At 41.3% G+C, this 21,288-nt stretch overlaps 1 protein-coding gene across 1 annotated transcript in view; it reads left to right on the plus strand.

Annotated features, from left to right (window-relative positions):
- The window catches only part of MYT1L (myelin transcription factor 1 like), a 901,397-nt gene that overhangs the window by 441,755 nt on the left and 438,354 nt on the right, over positions 1–21,288 (plus strand). The window contains 1 exon segment of the mRNA XM_030198923.1: positions 2,000–2,236. Coding sequence (XP_030054783.1) covers positions 2,000–2,236 — 237 coding nt within the window.

Below are 21,288 nucleotides of genomic sequence, written 5' to 3' on the forward strand. Positions count from 1 at the left end.
GTTCTAACACTAATGGTCACGTGCTAATTGGGAAATCAGCATGTGACCATTAATGGGCAAACAGAAATGTGGCCATTTTATAACCACACTAAAAGTGGCCTCAGCACGCATGAAACTCATGCACTAAAAATAGTGCAGGCCACTTTTTAGTGCAGCTTAGTAAAAGGGCCTCAATGAGAGCAATTATAGGTAATTCTGAATATATTATATGTGCCTGCATGCAATTTTTACATAACCAATAAATACACACCCAAGCAAACAGTAATAATTTATAAGTGCACACATTAATGTGTCCTGTGTTCTCAATTAAGGACCATCAGACAGAGCTGGAGCCTCCCAATAAATATAGAATTATGCTGCTTCTTCCACTCCCAACTTACTCATCAGTCCAAAAAGCTTTCAACAAATATTCTATTCAGTCCCCAAAATATACACTTTTTAAAAATAAAGGGCCCCTCGTATCACTTTCCATTTATTGTAATTTCCTGTTTGTTAACTAAATGTTGCAAGCCACATTGAGCCTGCCAGTGGTGGGAAATTGTGGGGTATAAATGATATAAATAAATAAGGTGCACTAGGGTTTTTAGCGCGTTCTAAATGCTAGAATCTCCCATATGTTCCTATGGGTGACTTAGCATTTAATGCGTGCTAATCATTAGCATATGCTAAACGCATACTTAGTGCGGCTTAGTAAACAGGGCCCAAAATGTTAATGTCTGAAATCCACTTATCTGAGAGAGAGTTCACAGTGGGAATAACTTCTTTCAATATGGTTCAATGAGAAGTTCAAACAATTGTACAGCACCCAGTGATTACATGCAATTTTTGGCATTCACATATGAACCATCTGGTAAGCAAATGACAGCTTTGCTTTACCAGTTAGTTTATATAGTAGCTATAAGGATTGAGGGATCATTTTACCAAGCTGTGAGAAAAAGGGCCCTGTGCTAGCAGCGGGAGGGGGGGGCGTTTTTCCCCACATACTAGGGCCCTTTTTACTGAAATGGGTAAAAAAGCCCCCAGCACACATGGCCATGCAGTAAGAAAACTCTTATCGCATGGCCATGCGGCAGGGAGCCCTTACTGCCACCTACTGAGGAGGCAATAAGGGCTCCCACACTAACCTGGAAGTAACCGGGCAGTGTGCAGCGATGCCTGATTACTGCCAGGTTATCACCACACAAGCCATTCCTAGGTTTTCTTTTTACCCCAGAAATGGCGCCCACTTGGGGCGGAACTACCACCAACGGCCACGTTGGGCCGGCGGTAATCCCGGAAGAGCGAGTGGTAAACCCGCGTTGGGCTTACCGCTGCACTGTAAAAGGTCCCCAGAGGAAATGATGCACGAGACTGCTCATAACCAGTTATTACACTATATTGCTTTTATTGCTTTGTATAAAAAATGTGTCTGTTTGTATTTTAGGTTCTATATAACATGATTATGTATGTTCTTTTGTAAATCACTTACCCACTTTTACAAAGCCGTGCCACTAGCTGCTGGTATGGTAATGCCGACACAGCCCATTCAAAGTGAATGAGCTGTGTCGACATTGTTGCACAGTTTTGTAAAAGGGGGGATTAGTCAATTAAATGGTGTATAAGTTTTAAAAATAAATAAGCAGGAATGAACAGTAGTTAAGTCAAAGCCAAGCCAGGAGCAGGAATTCTTTGTCAGGAATTTCCCTTTGGAGAGTTATTTCCCTGATAAATTTCACAGTGCAGATGTGTGTATTAGTGCAAGTCATCATATGAAATACCACTTTCTTTTCTAAGCATATAAATTAGAAGATACTTTCTTCCAGTAGCATTTATTTTATGTAATAGAGCTACTGGTTGCTACATATAGGAGGGAGCTCAGCATTTGAAATTTTAACCATAGTAGCAACAAATCTGTTTCTGAGCCAGCCAGAATAAATTCATAGAGAGAAAAAGGAAGAAATACAACACAAGATAATTTAGTTTTCCAGAAGAAATGTTAACAATAGATTTTTTTTTACAGAATCCTGATATTGAAGTTGATGAAAATGGAACCTTGGATCTAAGCATGAACAAACAGAGACAACGAGATGGTTGCTGTCCCATTTTGACTCCACTAGAGCCAATGTCACCACAGCGACAGGCAGTGATGAATAACCAGTGTTACCAAATGAATGAGAATGATTGCTGGGACTTGCCAGTAGATTATACTAAACTAAAACCTAGAAGGATAGATGAAGACGATTCGAAAGAGATTAACGTATGTCTTTTTCCTGCAAAGGTTTCCTTGTAACCTAGTTATTTGAATTTATTAGATTTCTAAAAATCTGTTCAAGAAACAGGAAACACTAGGAGCAATGAGTAAGGAAAACCTCATATGTTCTCTGAAAAGTGCCCTTTCAATGGAGTTAATCACCATGTAAAATATTCTAATGCATTATCCTGATTTACTAAGGCTTTCTTCCTATCTTCTGTCGATGGGAAAAACTTTAGTAAGAGTAAAAATATAATAGATTTTTTGGGTCAATATTCAGTCACAGCAGAAAGTTGTTTTTTTTTTAAATGCCAACTGTGATGGCCACAAAATATCTGGAAATTCAGTGCCACTATCCAGATGCTGAATATATGGATAAGGACTGGAATGTATCCAGGTAGGAGTGATATTCAGATAACTTAAGACAGCTTTCTATCTGTTCTAATTTATCTGGATAAGTTATCCAGATAGCAGAATGAATATACAAATATCCAGATAAGTTCCAGGACCTAACTAGCTCAACCCTTGTACTATCCACATAAGAGGTAATTCTATAAAAAGGCACCAAATTTTAGGTGTCAAGAAGGCACCTATTTGAAACATGTTCTATAAAGGAAAGAGTGGCCTACTTTCCTCTATAGATAATAGTGTAACAAGTCAAATATGTACCTATATAATAAGCATGAGCACTTATATCAACCACAGAGATGATGTAAATGCTCAAGCCTAGATCACTAAAAAGTGTGTAAGGTTATAGTATTCTATAATTTACATATGTAACTGTGCATCTACCCACACTCTGCCCAGACTTTGCTCATGTGTACACCCATCTGCAAAGTACACATCATTGCATTTAGACGCCATGTTATTGAATAGCACATAGGTGTAATATTGGAATTTACACACATATATGCACATGTACATGCTAGTTTTCTGGTCATTTACATGCATTCTTGGTGCCTAAAAATAGCCACAATGATATAGAATTGCTCTCAAACTGTAGAGGCAATCTGTAAGGATATTCAGAGGAACTGTGTGGATAGGGCCTCTGAATATCCCAGTCAGCAGTACTTAACCAGCTATGAGATGTTGTTATCTGGATAAATGCTTTTGAATATTGACTCATATATTTTTTTAATTAACTGTCATTTAATCCTTAATAGATTTTAACAGTATTTTATCAAATATATGTTCATACAATGTTTACTGTAAGTAAATCTAGTAGAAATTAATTCTCTTAGGATTCATTTCACCCTAAACTTGTTTGATTTCTGAAGGGCGAATAGCAGTAAAAATCTGGATAGCAGATCTCATACATACAGATATTTGGGAGATATCTATGAGCCTTAACAAAGGTATTAGCATTGAGGAAGAAGAACAATCATAGAGGATTCATTGATGCCTTCAAGTCTCCCCGTAGACATGCACAAGAGGACTTATTCATCTAAATCAGTGCTTCTCAACCCAGTCCTTGAGGTGTACCTAGTCTCACCAGGTTTTCAGGATATCCACATTGAATATACATGAGATAGATTTGCATGCACTGCCTCCATGGTATGTAAATCTATCTCATGCATATTCACTGTGGGTATCCTGAAAACCTGATGGGACTAGGTATGCCTCAAGAACTGAGTTGAAAAGCATTGATCAAAATGCATAGGCCTTTTGTTCATTTTTGGCAGTCTTCAAACCTGAATATGTTTGTCTGTGCTGTAGACTAGCATAACTCCATGAGTGATATTGCTGCAAATGCGCAGGTCCTGTTGTAATCTAGAGGGAATAGTTGAATCCTTTTTTTTTTTTTTTTTTGCAAACATATATCCCTCAATTTTTCATACTCTTTAGGATTGTATTAAATGTCCTATCTCTTCTTGTGATGTTGCAATATTGTCTATTTGGTACATTCATACTGTCTGAATAGTATCAAAAATCAATTCCCTTCCATCTTATGTCAGAGCAACCAGTGACAAGACATATGCAAAAATGTCTCAGTATTTAAATGTTACTATCCTGCATCTCTGCACATTCTTACAGCTCCAGACTGGTTGATTTATATGCCTACTACTTGCATTTGAAAACAGTGCTGATGATACTACATCACATGCATCACATGCATCCCATTAAAATGTAGCTCAAACATCTGAGGGCCAACATTTAGACAATTTGTTTCCTTAACTTTGGGAGTTAACAAATCATGGGGCCCTTTTATTAAGCCACGTAGGTGCGTACGCATATCCTATGCATGTCAATTTGGAGTTATCACCCAGCTACCTCATGGCCCGGGTAGTAATTTTGGTTTTCATGAACGTCTGCTACGCACGCCTGTCTCAGAGCCAAAATGGATGTGCGCCAATTTTTTATTTTGCTGCACGTCCATTTTCAGCAAAAAGTTTTTAAAAGGCCTTTTTCACAGGTGTGCTGAAAAATGGATCTGCGCACGCCCAAAACACATGCCTACACTAGCACAGCCCATTTTTCAGCGCAGCTTAGTAAAAGGACCCCCATGACTTTTCACATTTTGGATCTGTATACTAGTTTACCTGTTAGCCAGACAACTTGATGCTTGGCTAAAATGTAACCAATTAACAGGAAAAGCAGGGAGAAGCATGACAAGAACACAGTAATAATTTAACTGGATAGTGCCAATGTTTATCACTATCCAGTTAAAAATAACTGGTTAAATATTATCAGGGCAAATACCTGTCTTAAACTTAACCAGATAAAGCTACCAGTTTAATTTTAACTGGGTAAAGCCAAAGCCAGTGTCATAACAAGTTGTCTTTCTGAATATCCCCATTAAATGTAACTGGTTATGACCATCTGGATATCATCCTGTGATGTCTGGATGCATCAGCAACCTCTTGCACATCATGATAAGAATACATTTTTGATATATATTCAGCTTATTAAGTCTGTTGAGTAGCTAGAAAAGTATGCTACAGTTTAGTGTGCAGCCTTTGCTGAGCTTGAAAATGTACACGAGACAGGCCAATTTTTGATCAAATTAAACATCGGGTCTCTCACAGCGGCTGATCCAAGTCACCTGGAAGAACACAGCAGATCTCTTCCAGAAGTAAGAACCGCCACCCTGTCCTCTAGAAACTGATCCCAACATTTTATAAACTCGGTTATACTACTAACCTTGACTATATTTTCTGGCAGTAAATTCTATAGATTAATTAAGAACATGAGGGTTGCACTACTGGGTCAAACCAAAGGTCTACCTCGCCCAGTATCCTGTTTCCATCAGTGGCCAGTCCAGGTCACAAGCACCTGGCAGATTCCTAAAAAGTAGTGAGATACCATGCTACTTAACCCCATAAATAAGCTGTTCCTTTCCCCAGGTCTACATTAACTATGCCTTATGGACATTTCCTCCAGTAATTTGTTGAAACATTTTTTAATCCCAGCTACATTAACTGCTTTTACCACTTATTCCAACAATGAGTTTCAGAGCTTGATGATACGTTGAGTGGAAAAATATTTTCTCCTATTTGTCTTAAATGTTCTACTTGCAACTTCATGGAATGTCCCCTTAGTCTTTGTCCTTTTTGAAAGAGTAAACATACGATTTGCCTTTACCATTTCTATTTCATTAAGGATTTTGTAGACTTCTAGCACATCTGCCCTGAGCTAGTCTCTACTCCAGGCTTAACCTCTTTACACTTTCTTCATATGAAAGTCATTCCAACCCCTTAATCATTTTGACCACTCTTTTCTAGTTCCACCATATCTTTTTTGAAATGCGGTGACCAGAATTGCACATGATATTCAAACCATGGAGTATGATTATAGAGGGATTATAATATTCTTTGCTTTATAGTTGATTCCTTTCCCAATAATTCCCAACATTCTGTTTGCTTTTTTGACTGCTGACACACACAGAACAGAGGACTTCAATGTATTTTCCATGATGACATCTAGATATTTTTCCTCATTGGTGACTCCCAAAGTGGAACCTAGCATCGTGTAGTTATAATTTGGATTATTCTTCCTAATGCGCACCACAATTCACTTGGCCACTTAAATTTCATCTTCCAAAGTTGCCCTGCAATTTCATGCTGTCTGCATGCAATTTAACAACTTTGAATAGTTTTATGTCATCTGTAACTTGATCGCCTCATTCATTGTTACCATTTCTAAATATAAATATGGTAAAAACCACCAGTCCCAGTAAAGATCCTTGTGACACTCCACTATTCACCTTCCTCCATTAAGAAAATTGGTCATTTAATCCTACTTTCTGTTTTCTATCTTTTAACTAGTTTCCAAGCCACAACAGAACATTGCCTCCTATCCCATGGCTTTTTAATTTTCTCAGGAGGCTTTCATAGAGAACTTTGTTAAAAGCTTTCTGAAAGTCTAGATACGCTATCCACCTTATAATCGAAAGAGAAACATGCCTAGATTTCGACCCAAATCGGGAGATAGACGTTTATCTCACAAAAACGAATAAATCAGTATAATCGAAAGCCGGTTTTGGACGTTTTCAACTGCACTCCGTCGCGGATGTGGACAAAGTTGATGGGGGCGTGTCAGAGGTGTGGCGAAGGTGGAACTGGGGCGTGGTTATCGGCCGAGGAGAGATGTACGTGTTAGGGCGATAATCGAAAAAATAAAGGCGTTTTTAGCGAACATTTAGGACACTTTTGTTGTACCCTTTTTTCACACGAACAGGTCCGAAAAAAGTGCTCTAAATTACCAGATGACCATCGGAGGGAATCGGGGATGATCTCCCCTGAGTCCTCCAGTGGTCACTAACCCCCTCCCACCACAAAAAAAATGATGTTTCACAACTTTTTATTTTCACCATCAAATGTCATACCCACCTCCCTGGCAGCAGTATGCAGGTCCCTGGAGCAGTTGTTAGGGGGTGCAGTGGATTTCAGGCAGGTGGACCCAGGCCCATCCCCCCCTACCTGTTACAATTGTGCTGCTTAATGCTTATTAGTCGTCCAACCCCCCCCAAACCCACTGTACCCACATGTAGGTGCCCCCCTTCACCCCTTAGGGCTATAATAATGGTGTAGACTTGTGGGCAGTGGGTTTTGAGGGGGATTTGGGGGGCTCAACACACAAGGGAAGGGTGCTATGCACCTGGGAGCTCTTTTACCTTTTTTTTTGGTTTTTGTAAAAGTGCCCCCTAGGGTGCCCGGTTGGTGTCCTGGCATGTGAGGGGGACCAGTGCATTATGAATCCTGGCCCCTCCCACGAACAAATGCCTTGAATTTATTCGTTTTTGAGCTGGGCGCTTTCATTTTCCATTATCGCTGAAAAACAAAAACGCCCAGCTCACAAATTGTCGAATAAAACATGGACGTCTATTTTTTGCGAAAATACGGTTTGGTCCGCCCCTTCACGGACCCGTTCTTGGAGATAAACGCCCATGGAGATAGACGTTTTCGTTTGATTATGCCCCTCTATATGAACTGGCTCATCTCTATCCAAATATTTATTCATGCATTCAAAAAATGTAACAAATTGGTGAGGCAAGACTTCCCTTGGCTGACTTCATGTTGACTCTGTCCCATTAAACCATGTTTGTCTGTGGAGGAGTAACCTAATGATTAGTGTAGTGGGCTTTGACCATGGCAACCTGGCTTGAATTTCCACTGCAGCTCCATTGCCCCAGGTACAAAAATTAGATTGTGAGCCCTCTAGGGACAGAGAAAGTACCTGCATATAATGTGTACAGCACTGCGCATGTCTAGTAGCACTATAGAAATGATTAGTAGTAGTACTTTATAATAGTTTCTACTATTTTTTCAGGCACTGATATCAGGCTTACCAGTCTGTAGTTTCTCGAAACCCTTTTAAAAATTGGCATGACAGGTTACAAATTACCAATAGTAGATCTGCTTTTTCATTTTTTAATTCTTTCAGTACCCTGGAGTTTACACCATCTGGGTCAGATGATTTGCTGCTCTTTAACTTGTTGATTCGGCTTATCACATCTTCCAGGTCCACCAAGATTTTACTTCAGTTCCTCCATATTATCACCCTTAAATACCATTTCTTTACATATTCCTCAGTAAAGACCGAAGAAAAGAATGCATTTAGTTTCTCTGCTATGGCCTTGCCTTCTGATGTCCATGGTGGTCTGTGGGGGTCATTGAGGGCAAGAGCAATGCCTGCTCACTCCTGCCCCTTGTGCAATTCCTAAGAAAATAGCTACTGCGGCATCTTGCTTCTGCCTCCAACGACCCCCATGGACAATGAGGGACATCAGGTAGGCCCTGGGAGTCTAGCTAGACGGGGGGGGGGGGGGCATTTTGGGGGGGGGGGGGAAGAAGGGAGATTTGTTGGGGAATTAGGGGCTTTAAAAGGCAAAACAGAGTTATGCAGGTGACAGGCAATATTCACCTGGCACCTGCATAGCTAAGCGGGCAGAATTAGGACAGTTTTTGAGCTATCCTAAATTTGCCCACTTAGCTGTGTGGGTGCTGGCACTAAATATTGTCAACAAATACATAATCCCAGACTCCTCCCTAATGCTGTCCCCTTTACCGCCCCTGATCTTCCCATTATTTAATAGGTGGTTAGAGGTAATATTCAGTGTCACTGCCCAGTTTAGTGCAACTGAATATCGGGGGGGGGGGGGGGGGGGGGGGGGGGGAGGGTAGACAGCCACAGGTGATAGTTGGCAAGAGCCTCTAGCACCCACTTAAATAGCTTTGACTATTAGCTAGAATGATTCCACATTACTATTTCTTGCTGAATTTTTATTCTGTTACACTCAGTTCCTTCTTTAACATATAGTTCCACCCCCAAACTTGCTCTATTGTTATATAATTTATTCCCTGTATCCCACTGGTTATTCAACTTTCACTCAGGTCTCTGAGATGCCTATTATATCTACCTCTTGATTAAGTGCTATAGACTCTAAGGGGGTACGTTATCAATGTGGGCTACTGTTAAGATGGGTTATTTTACCACAAGCCATGCTATTTTATCACAGGGCATCATTGCTTAAAATGGAACCCTGTGCTATAATAGCATGACTAGTGGTTAAAAAAAAAAATCTTAACTATAGCCCATGTTGACAACGTCACCCTTTTTCTTCCATCTGGTTTTTTGTTTGTTTCTTTCTTTTTTTAGGTTTCTAGCATTGTATAGACATTCAAAATGTATTGTTGGTATTTACAAGCTGCTTAGCACTAGACAGGATAATTTGCTATTTTTATTTAGCTCTTCCTTAAAACTGTACTGAGTTATTTTTGCCTTTGTTGCAACCTCTCTGTTGGGATGCTCTAACATCCCAGTTTTGATAGTATTCTTCAAAAATACTCACTCTGAGCCATGTACTCCTGAGCAATTGTCAACTTTCCCCTAGATTCTAGTTTAAAAGACGCTCTATCTCCTTTTTAAATGTTAGCACCAGCAAACTGATTCCATTCCAATTAAGGTGAAACCCATCTTCTTGGAATAAGCTCATCTAGGAATGTTGCCCAGTTCCAAAATGTTGTTCATTGATTTCAAGAAAATAAATTTGACGGTCAATATTCAGCCAGTGGCATTGAGCAATTTTTTTTTTAATGAACTATCACCAGCTAAATTAGACCTGGATATATCCAGGCACCGACGTTAAGAACATAAGCATTGCCATTACTGAGTCAGACCAAAGGTTCATCAAGTCCAGTGTCCTGTTTCCAACAGTGGTCAATCCAGGTCACAATACCTGGAAAGATCCCTAAAAAGATGGCTGAGAAGAGGTATGATAGAAATCTATAAAATACTGAATGGAGTGGAATGGGTAGACGTGAATCACTTATTTATTCTTTCAAAAAATATAAGGACTAGAGGGCACATAATGAAGCTACTAAGTAGTAAATTTAAAAAAAAATAAAAAAATATTTCTTCACTTAGTCTGTAATTAAACTCTGGAATTTATTGTCAGAGAATGTTGTAAGAGCACTTAGCTTAGCAGGGTTTTAAAACGTTTGGACAATTTTCTACAAAAAAGCCCATTTTCCATTATTAAGATGGACTTAGGAAGATCCACTGTTCGTCCCCTTGTCTGTACATTTTCTAATTCTATCTTTTTTGAGATGAACTGACCAGAGTTGCACACAGTAGTTGACGTGTGGTTGCACCATTGAGCGATACAAAGACACTATAATATTCTCACTTTTGTTCTCCATTCTTTTCTTAATAATTCCTACGTTCTATTTGCTTTCTTAGCTGCCACTGCATACTGAGCAGAGAGTTTCAATGTAACATCAATGATGATACCTAAATCCTTTTCCTGGCAGTGACTCCTAATGTTGAACCTTGCATCACATAGCTATAATTTGGGTTCCTCTTCCTACATGCATCACTTTGCACTTGTTCACATTGATTGTCATCTGCCATTTGGATGCCCAGTCTCCCAGTCTCTTAAGATCCTCTTGCAATTTTTTACAATCTTCTTGTGATTTAACAAGTTTGAATAACATTGAGAGCCATTTTCGATATGACGTCTACGTCCGATTTTGTATGTTTTGCTCAAAACTTCCAGAATCTAATAGCGAATATAGTGATTTTTGAAACAGCAAAACATTTTTTTTTATTTTTCGAAAATGCCCACTTGCTAGATGTTTTTGTGCTTTGTGTGTTTATTTTTTTGGTCCATTTTTGGAAAAAAAAGCCTAAGTGAGAAACGCACAAAATCAAGCCATTGGGATGTAGGAGGAGCCAGCATTCTTAGTAGACAGGCCATACAGACATCCCAGCAGATTAGTGGGGCACCCTAGGGGGCACTGCAGCGTACTTCACATTAAAGCTCCCAGGTACACATCTCACAGTTAACCCCTTACACTGTTTGGGGAGCCCTGCAAAACCCACCAAAAACATACTGTAGCCAACTATACACCACTATAATAGTCCTTACGGCTGTAGGTATCACCTATATGTGGGTATGGTACGTTTTTGATGTGCTGACATGTTCCACTACTAGTGTAGCGGTTAGAGTGGATTATGGGTCTGGGTCCCCTTCTCTACAGTGCACTGCACCGACCACTAGGCTACTCCAGGGACCTGCTTGCTGCTCTAATAGGAATGGCTATAACATCTGAAACTGCCATACAATCTGGTATGTGCTGTTTCTTTCACATTTTTGGGGGTGGGGTGGGGTGGAAGGGGGTCAGTGACCAATGGGGTAGTAAGAGGGGCCATTCCTATATTCCTCCAGTGGTCATCTGGTCATTTAGGGCACTTTTTGTGGCTTAGTTGTTATTAACAACAAACAGTACTCCTGTTCTATATAAATTACAAAATCTTTATTAGTGAAAACAAGTCAGTGCATTAAAAGAATTACTAAATAATATCCCTGCAACTCACTCACACTGCCATCCACACCAAACTTATACCCTGATCACATATGTAAATCCCACAAAGAACATTAAACATAAACCCTAAATTGCAGTTTCTTCAGTCTCTGTGTATCATCAAGTGTGCCCTTGTTTTTTTAGGGCTCATTGACTGATCTTTATTGAGACTGTGCTCTGATGATACACAGAGACTGAAGAAACTGCAATTTAGGGTTTATGTTTAATGTTCTTTGTGGGATTTACATATGTGATCAGGGTATAAGTTTGGTGTGGATGGCAGTGTGAATGAGTTGCAGGGATATTGTTTAGCAATTTTTTTAATGCATTGAATTGTTTTCACTAATAAAGATTTTATAATTTATATAGAACAGGAGTACTGTTTGTTGTTGATGTTTTAGGTACCTCCTATTATATATATATATATATATCCCCTATTAGGATTAAGATATTAGTTGTTCTTAAAACAAGTCTAGCTCAAAACATCTTTGCTTTAGTCTTGGACATTTTTGTTTTGCGATATGAAAAGAGCAGATCACACAAAGAAAAGTCCCTTTGGAAATGCTTTATTCATGTGAGGTTTAAAAACAGATGATGTGCCTGACACTGACCGTGTTTTGCCCACACAAGGGTACAGCAGGGGCAATAATTACCAAGCCATGTGCACAAGTCACTCCACCTCCTTGGTTCACAGCAGTACATGTCAAAAGTTGGCACTTCCACAGATATATGAACCTAGAAACATGTAGATAGGAACAGGGCCAGTCTTAGGCAGGAGCGAGCGGTGCAACCTCACAGGGCCTCACGCTCAAGGGGGCCCCGCGCGCCGTGCCTTAGCTCCGGCTCTGGCCTCCGGGTGCGCCGCCGCTGAGACTTGACTTCCGCAGCTCCTGCCAGCCGTGCTGCAGTCCGAGATGAGTCCCGCCAGTCTGCAGTGGCCGCCAGAGACTGCTCTGTGCCTCTCTTGCTGGCTCCGCTCCTGACCGGTGATGCTGATGCGGCACGACGTGGCCCGCCCACCCCAGAGACGCTCATGCTGCAATAACTTCCTTCCTGTTCTTGAGCTGAGCCGCACGGCAGACGGGCAGGACAGGTTCACATTTTCCCTCTTACTGGTTGGCTGCCTCGCCCTCATGTTTTTGAGGATTGTGGTTGTGGAGGACGCGGTACAAGTAGAACAAGGACCAGGTAAGCATCCAGCTCGGAGTCTGAATGATAAAGAAGAAGACTAGTACTAGTAGAGAGAGAGGGAAAACGCTGAATGGGAAGGAGGAGGGAGTGGGAGACGTTGGACGGAGCAAGAGAGAAACACTGCACTGGATGAAAGATGTGAGAGTGGAGAAGCTGAAAGGAGGGGAGAGAGGCCGGGAAATGCTGGTTGAAGGGGGAGACAAAAAGGACATTATGGATGGAAGGGGGAGAGAGGGGACAACATGCTGGATGGAAGATTGGGAGAGGTGGGAAAAGCTGGATGTAAGTAGAGATAGAGAAGGGAGAAACTGAATGGAGGACAGAGAGGGGACATGCTAGATGGAAGGAGGAGTGGGGTGCTGGATAGAAGGGGAGACAGAGAAAGGAAGACATGGAAGGGGGAGAGAGGAGACACATTGGTTGGAATTGGAGAGTGGGGGCACCGGATGAATGGGGAGAGGGGGATACACTGGATGGAAGGGGAGAGAATAGAGTTAATGAGACTGGGACATAAAAGGAAAGGAAAAGATGGAAAGCTCTAGGTAGATTCAGTAAAAAGAGGAAAATTGAAGACTAGTAAGAATGAATGAAAAATGGATAAAAATAAATGGAAGGAAGCTGAGAGGAAAATATCAAGGTTGGAGATGGATGTAGTAGAGGATGTGAAGAAGACAAGAGAAGAGAGAAAAAGGACAAGAAACCCTTGATGGAGAAAAGCCAAATGCAGAAATTGCGACAGGTAAAAATTGGAAAAATTAAATGGCCAGACAACAAAGGTAGAAAAAAAATGTATTTTTAATTTAGGATAAAGGAGTGTTGTACTTATGTTATTCTACTCTTATAAGCATAAAATAAAAACATGGAAAATAAGATGATACCATTTATTGGACTAACCTAATACTTTTTTTTTTTTACTAGTTTTTTGAGATCGAAGCCTCCTTCGTCGTGTCAGAACAGTGTACCATAACAGCAGTATATTGTCCTGATCTGAGGAAGGAAGTTCTGGCCTCTGAAAGCTAGTTGAAAAATGTATTACATTAGTCCAATAAAAAGATATTGCCTTATTTCCATTTTTTTGCTTTATTGTTATTTGTTGATTTGTAATGTGATTGGAATATGTCATATTTGAAAATTTACATCTGCTATCTTTACATTTGGCATATATTTTAGTGTTGCATTGGAGAGTCTAGTTTCTTGGGGTTCGGTTTAATTTCTTTACAAGTTTTGCTTCATTTGTCTTTATTTGAAATTTCATAAATACAAATTTTTCTAAAAATTGAATAATCTTATCAATGGGGTGGAGCTAGGGTGGGGCGGGGCTAGGGTGGGGTGGAGCCAGGGTAGGTGGGGCTAGGGACGGGCAGAACTAGGATGGGGCCCCACCAAATTGGTCTGCACAGGGCCCCGTACTTGCTAAGACCGGCCCTGGATAGGAACCATTATTTTTGGAAGAATAGGTCTGCATGTGTAAGTAAGATGTAAAATCAACAGATCCCTGATACCAGGAATAGACAATAAAAAAATAAAAACTCCATGCATACAAGTGCAAGTGTTCCAAAATACGAAGACTTCTATATGTAACAGGATCCATCTCAGAACTAGGGGAAAGATGTACAAGTGACACCAAAATGCATATCTATATCTATACATATATGTCCCAACTTACCTGCCAGCTGCACTTGTAAAGCTTACATCCATCAGCCAGTGATCTGCATATGTATGTGTTATCAGTTTACACGTGTAAAATGCCCGTGTAAGTGGCATGGTGACCCGTAATTAAACATGCCTTCCTGAACTGCTCTGACAGTTGGAACAGCAACCACGCAGAGCTGTAATGATATGTTTCAGTTTTATATAACACAGCGGCCTCTAGTAGGTCCAGCTCAGATAGCACGAATGTGGCTGCCAGGAAGGAGCTCAATTTCTCGGACAAAAAGAGCAACCACCTGGCATAGTAACCAATGAGGCACATTATTCCAGCCAGGAGGCAAAAGACCTGGACATGCTCCAGCCAGGAATGTCTAGGAGATAATCTAGATGGCCTTGGCAAGGTAAGGCTCAACATTTGTTCCTATGGTCCCAAACCCACACCTGGCAGATACAGGTTAGGAAAGGGATGGTGCATAAGCCCCCAATGGGTAGAAATGCTCTTCCACCCTGTCTCAGACATTCACTCCACCCTCCATCAAAAGGTAGTGCCATTACGTCACAGGGTCTGAAACACCTCTGGCCACCTGCTCTACACTTGAAAACTATGTGGTAAGAGAACCAGGGAAACAGGTACCTCAGACATGATGAAAAAGGCCAAGTGAAAATCAGAGCTCTGCAATGGCCACCTACAATGGCAAGGCTGGCAGCTAGAATCTTCTCTAAAAAAAAAAAACGGAACATGGCATGACGTGTACCACAAATCAAGCCATGAACACTGAGCTTATCAACATATTATGTAAAAACAGGACAAAAAAAATGCCATATCTACATAGCAGATTCAAAGCTAGGACCAGGAATGCAGGGCACCATTAACATGAACAAAAACTACATGGGCCATCAGTGGCAGGAGAGGATTTGAATACAGGCCCTCAACACGAAGTAGCTCTCATCCAACAACTATACCAACACCAGTCTTGTCCTTTGCCCTGAAATCTGCTCTGAAGGAGGCTGGGGACTGCAGTTGGCAGATGGTTGTACATTAAACATGTCATATTTCTCTCTTCTGCTCTAGACACTTCACGGTATGCAGGGATATCACAGCTCTGAAGACTAGATTCTTTAGATTCTGAGACATCCGGAGGAACCAATCTGACCTGCTGCACAACATCCAGCAGACGCCAGCAGCAGAACAAGGTATATGGTAGGGATAGCTATATCATTACAAAAAAGTGGCTATCTGTCATGTCGCACAGGAATGATAATGGCAGGTGTTACCTCATACACTATCCTATTTAGTGAGGCATGACCTTTGCAGGAGCAGAGTGCACCTATCTCACCCGCATGCACAGATCTCAAGAAGTTGACCAGTATGTAAGGCACCACTTTCCACTGTTATTGCATTGACATCAGCCTGACCAGGCCACCTGTTGCTAAGTATCACACATGACTCCTTCAAAGATGTGTACACAGGCACAGCTACAAATATGGTGTGCTATGACTAGGTGAAAGGGAGTGGCCAATGTTGCTCCACACAGACACATGAAAGATGACACATATGCGTAGGCTTATATCTTAGTTCCTCCAGTTATCGATAGCACAGAGGCAGAGATCAGAATCATCATAATTCTTCTTAGCAGCCACATGTTTAGTCGCCACATACCTGTATCCATGGACATAATACCAGTATGTGCCTCTTGATAGTAGCTATCAATGGAAACCATGCACTCAAATCACAACCTCCTAGGTATCCACTTTTCCTCTCAGGGCAACCTTTCCAAATGGGTTAGTTTTGCACGTAATGGACTAAATTCTATAAATGGTTCTCAAATTTGGGTGCCATAAAAATGATTGCTATGTGCTATTCTATAAACAATTCTGGTCGCCGCATCTCAAAAAAGATATAGTGTAATTAGAAATGGTACAGAAATGGGCAACGAAAATGATAAAGGGGATGGGACGACTTCCCTGTGAGGAAAAGCTGAAGCAGCTAGGGCTCTTCTGCTTGGGAAAGGATGGCTGAGGAAGATATGATAGAGATCTATAAAATAATGAGTAGAGTGGAACGGGTAGAATTGAATCGATTGTTTACTCTTTCCAAAAATACTAGGACTAGGGGGCATGTGATGAAGCTACAAAGTAGTAAATTTAATACGAATCAGAGAAAATGTTTATTCATTCAATGTGTAATTAAACTCTGGAATTCATTGCCAGAGAATGTGGTAAAGGTGATTAGCGGGGTTTAAAAAAGGTCTGGACAGCTTCCTAAAGGAAAAGTCTATAGACCATTATTAAATTGACTTGGGGAAAATTCACTGATTATTTCTGGGAGAAGCAGCAGAAAATGTATTGAACTTTTTTGGGGATCTTGCCAGGTATTTGTGACCTGGATTGGCCACTGTTGGAAACAGGATGTTGGGTTTGATGGACCTTTGGTCTGTCCCAGTGTGACAATACTTATGTACTTAACAGCACTCAAAGTTGGGCACCGTGTATAGAATAGTGTGCTCAAAGTTGGGCACTGTTTATAGAATAGTTTTTAGTGCCAGGATCCATGCCCAGTTTCAGGCACAAAGATTTATATCAACTGATATCTGGTGTAAATCCTTGCACCTAAATTAGGCATGCAAATTCTAGGAATGCCCTTGACTCACCCATGCCCCTTCCATGGCCTCGACCCCTTTTTGGATCCATGCGTAAAAATTTATGTGTGTATCTTTATACAATCCCTACTATAAATGTGCATGTATAAATTCAAATTACTGCCAATTAGTGACAATAATTGATTGTTAGTGCCCAATTATTGGTACTAATTGGCTTGTTTAATTAAATTGTGCATGTAAATTGGTTGCATACCCAAATTTGCACATGTAATTTTAAACGCCATACATAGAATTAGGGGAAATATGACAGTAATGGACCTTGTTCCCAAGCCAAAGTATTTACTAATTTCCTTCTAACACTTTTAATAGTGCTTGCATCATAGTAATATAGTAGATGACTGAACGGTCTGGCCAGTATTCACACTCATTATCAATTCATGGTTAAAACACATTGAATGTGGTATAAAATAATTGATCCTGGTCTTTCTTTGCCATTTTTGGGAATTTAGAAATGCAAAGTGATGCACTTAGGGAGTAGAAATCCACGGGAGACATATGTGTTAGGCGGTGAGAGTCTGATATGTACGGACGGGGAGAGGGATCTTGGGGTGATGGTATCTGAGGATCAGAAGACGACAAAACAGTGTGACAAGGCGGTGGCCGTAGCTAGAAGGTTGCTAGACTGTATAGATAGAGGTGTGACCATCAGAAAAAAAAGAGGTTTTAATGCCCCTGTATAAGTCATTGGTGAGGCCCCACCTGGAGTATTGTGTTCAGTTTTGGAGGCCGTATCTTGCTAAGAATGTAAAAAGAATTGAAGCGGTGCAAAGAAAAGCTACAAGAATGGTATGGGATTTGCGTTACAAGATGTATGAGGAGAGACTTGTTGACCTGAACATGTATACCTTGGAGGAAAGGAGAAACGGGTGATATGATACAGACGTTCAAATATTTGAAAGGTATTAATCTGCAAACGAACCTTTTCCGTAGATGGGAAGGCGGTAGAACTAGAGGACATGAAATGAGATTGAAGGGGGGCAAACTCAAGAAAAATGTCAGGAAGTATTTTTTCACGGAGAGAGTGGTGGATACCTGGAATGGCCTCCCGAGGGAGGTGGTGGAGATGAAAACGGTAACGGAATTAAAAAATGCGTGGGATAAACATAAAGGAATCCTGTTCAGAAAGAATGGATCTTCAGGAACTTAGCAGAGATTGGGTGGCAGAGCCGGTGGTGGGAGGCGGGGCTAGTGCTGGGCAACTTCCACAGTATGTGGCCTGAAAATGACAGATACAAATCAAAGTCAGGTATACACATAAAGTAGCACATATGAGTTTATCTTGTTGGGCAGACTGGATGGACCATGCAGGTCTTTCTCTGCCATCATCTACTATGTTACTATCCTGCTTATTTTCGAAGGAGAAGGCCGGCCATCTTCCGACACAAATCGGGAGATGGCCGGCCTTCTCCTAATGCCGGCCAAATCAGTATAATCGAAAGCCGATTTTGGCTGGCTTCAACTGCTTTCCGTCACAAGGCTGGCCAAAGTTCAAGGGGGCATGCCGGCAGTGTACCAAAGGCGGGGTGGGGGCGTGGTTAACAGATGGCCGGCCTCGGCCGATAATGGAAAAAAGAAGACCAGCCCTGACGAGCATTTGGCCGACTATATTTGGTCCCTTTTTGTTCACGACCAAGCCCCGAAAAGGTGCCCGAACTGACCAGATGACCACCGGAGGGAATTGGGGATCACCTCCCCTTACTCCCCCAGTGGTCACCAACCCCCTCCCACCCAAAAACAAAATTTAAATACATGTTTTTACCAGCCTCTATGCCAGCCTCAAATGTCATACCCAGCTCCATGACAGCAGTATGCAGGTCCCTGGAGCAGTTTTTAGTGGGTGCAGTGCACTTCAGGCAGGCGGACCCAGGTCCATCCCCCCCCCCTACCTGTTACACTTGTGGTGGTAAATGGGAGCCCTCCAACCCCCCCCCCCCAAAAACCCAGTGTACCCACATGTAGGTGCCCCCCTTCACCCCTTAAATCTATGGTAGTGGTGTACAGTTGTGGGGAGTGGATTTTGGGGGGGATTTGGGGGGCTCAGCACCCAAGGTAAGGGAGCTATGCAGCTGGGAGCAATTTGTGATGTCCACTGCAGTGCCCCCTAGGGTGTCCGGTTGGTGTCCTGGCATGTGAGGGGGACCAATGCACTACAAATGCTGGCTCCTCCCATGACCAAATGGCTTGGATTTGGCTGGGTTTGAGATGGCCGCCATTAGTTTCCATAATCGGCGAAAACCATTGGCGGCCATCTCTAACGCCGGCGATCTCTAAGGGCGGCCCAGATGTTGAGATTTGGCTGGCCACGACAGTATTATCGAAACGAAAGATGGCCGGCCATCTTGTTTCGATAATACAGTTGGGTACGCCGCTTGACGGGGCCGTCGTTAGAGTTGGCCGCCCTTATAGATGGCCGGCCCGTTCAGTTATGCCCCTCCACATATGTTAAACATTGTGTATCAATGGAATGGAGAGAATATGCGGGGGTATAGGAGATGATAATGGAAGAAAGATAGGAAGGAGCACCTATATGGAGCATTTTGTGAGCAATGACAAGGATCTTGAACCATAGCCTGAAAGAAATTGGCAGCCAACATAATTGAAGAAAAAGGGGGGTGGTGTGATCATACTTCTTAGCTTAGAAAAGTTAGCGGGCTGCTGAGTTCTGGAGTGTCTGCAGACGGCATATCTGGGTTTGTAAAATGCCAGCATAAACAGAGTTACTGTAGTCAATATGTGATATAATAAAAGCATGATGTAAAGTGTGCAATGAGGGGAAGTATAGGAACTTACTGATAGAGGCAGCACAACCAAAAGAATCCCTTCTTTACCATTTGTTCTGCTTGTGCTTTTGAAAGCCATATATCTCTCTTTGCTTCTTTCAGTTTCATCTGGTATTCTTTTCTCTGTTCCTCTTCTTGAGTTTTGCTGTATTTCACGAACACTAGCTCTTTTGCTTTTATTTTTTCAGGCACTTGTTTGGAGAAACATATCAGTTTCATTTTTATTTCTTGCTCTTATTTACTGTCCTTATGTAAAGGTCTGTAGCTATTTTTTTTATAGTTCATTTCAGCCTGGACCACTGTCTTTCACTTCTCCTATATCCTCCCATTCCATCAGCTCTTTCTTCAGATACTCCCCCATTTTACTAGTCACTATGTTTGAAATCCAGGATTTTGAGTTTTGTTTAGCTGCCATTTTAGCTATTATATTAAACTAAACTGTTTGATGATCACTATTGCCCAGGTGGGCTCCCACTCAGACATTAGACACACTTTCTCCATTTGTGAGCACCAGATCTAGCATCGCTCCTTTCCTTGTGGGTTCTGTCACCATTTGTCTGAGCAGAGCATTTGAAAGTCATCAATGATCTCTCTACTTCTTTCTGATTCCACAGATGGAACTTTCTCATCTGCATCTGGCAGGTTGAAATCTCCCAGCAATAGCACCTCTGTTTTTTTTTCCAATTTTTGGGCATCTACAACCAGATCTTTGTCAAGTTACTCTGACTGTGTCAGAGGTCTGTAGAAAACAACCATGTGCATAGAGGTTCCATCTTTTCTTTTCAAGGCAATCCATATCGCTTCTTCCTTTCCCCAGGCGCATTCAATTTCAGTTGCTTTAATATTGTTTCTCACATACAGAGCTACTGCTCCACCTTTTCGACCCTCTCTATCCTTCCTAAATAAATTATAACCCAGTATGTTTGCATCTCATTCATGGAGTCATAAACCATGTTTCTATGATAGCAACAATATCTAAATCAGCTTCTAACATCAGGGCTTGCAGATCATGAACTTTATTGCTTAGACAGCGAGTGTTTGTGGTCATTGCTTTCCAACTACATTTCAATGGCAGTCTCATCTTCTGTATAGTTTTTTTTGTTAATCCCATCTTCCACTGTTCCACTCAGAAGGGAATTACTGAAATTGTTTTCTTCACTACAGTCACATCTTTTCTTTTGCTGAGAATGACTACTTGAAATGACCTACCTTCTAGTTTAAATACTTAGAAACATATTCTCTGAATTACTCACCAAGGATTATTTTTCCTGCCACAGTGAGATGCAGCCCCAAATTACAATGTAATCTTTTGTTTTTCTATGTATTGCCTCATCCTTCTATGTACCTAATACCATCTTGATGACACTGAGCTTTGAAGTTTTCAGTATTTTGCAATATTTTCTGTTCTTTTCCATAGGCAGGTTGTACTTCAGAAAAAGCTACAATTTGTACCAAAGGCTTTAACAAGCAAG

Source organism: Microcaecilia unicolor, chromosome 3, assembly GCF_901765095.1.
Source record: "Microcaecilia unicolor chromosome 3, aMicUni1.1, whole genome shotgun sequence".
Classification (NCBI taxonomy): domain Eukaryota; kingdom Metazoa; phylum Chordata; class Amphibia; order Gymnophiona; family Siphonopidae; genus Microcaecilia; species Microcaecilia unicolor.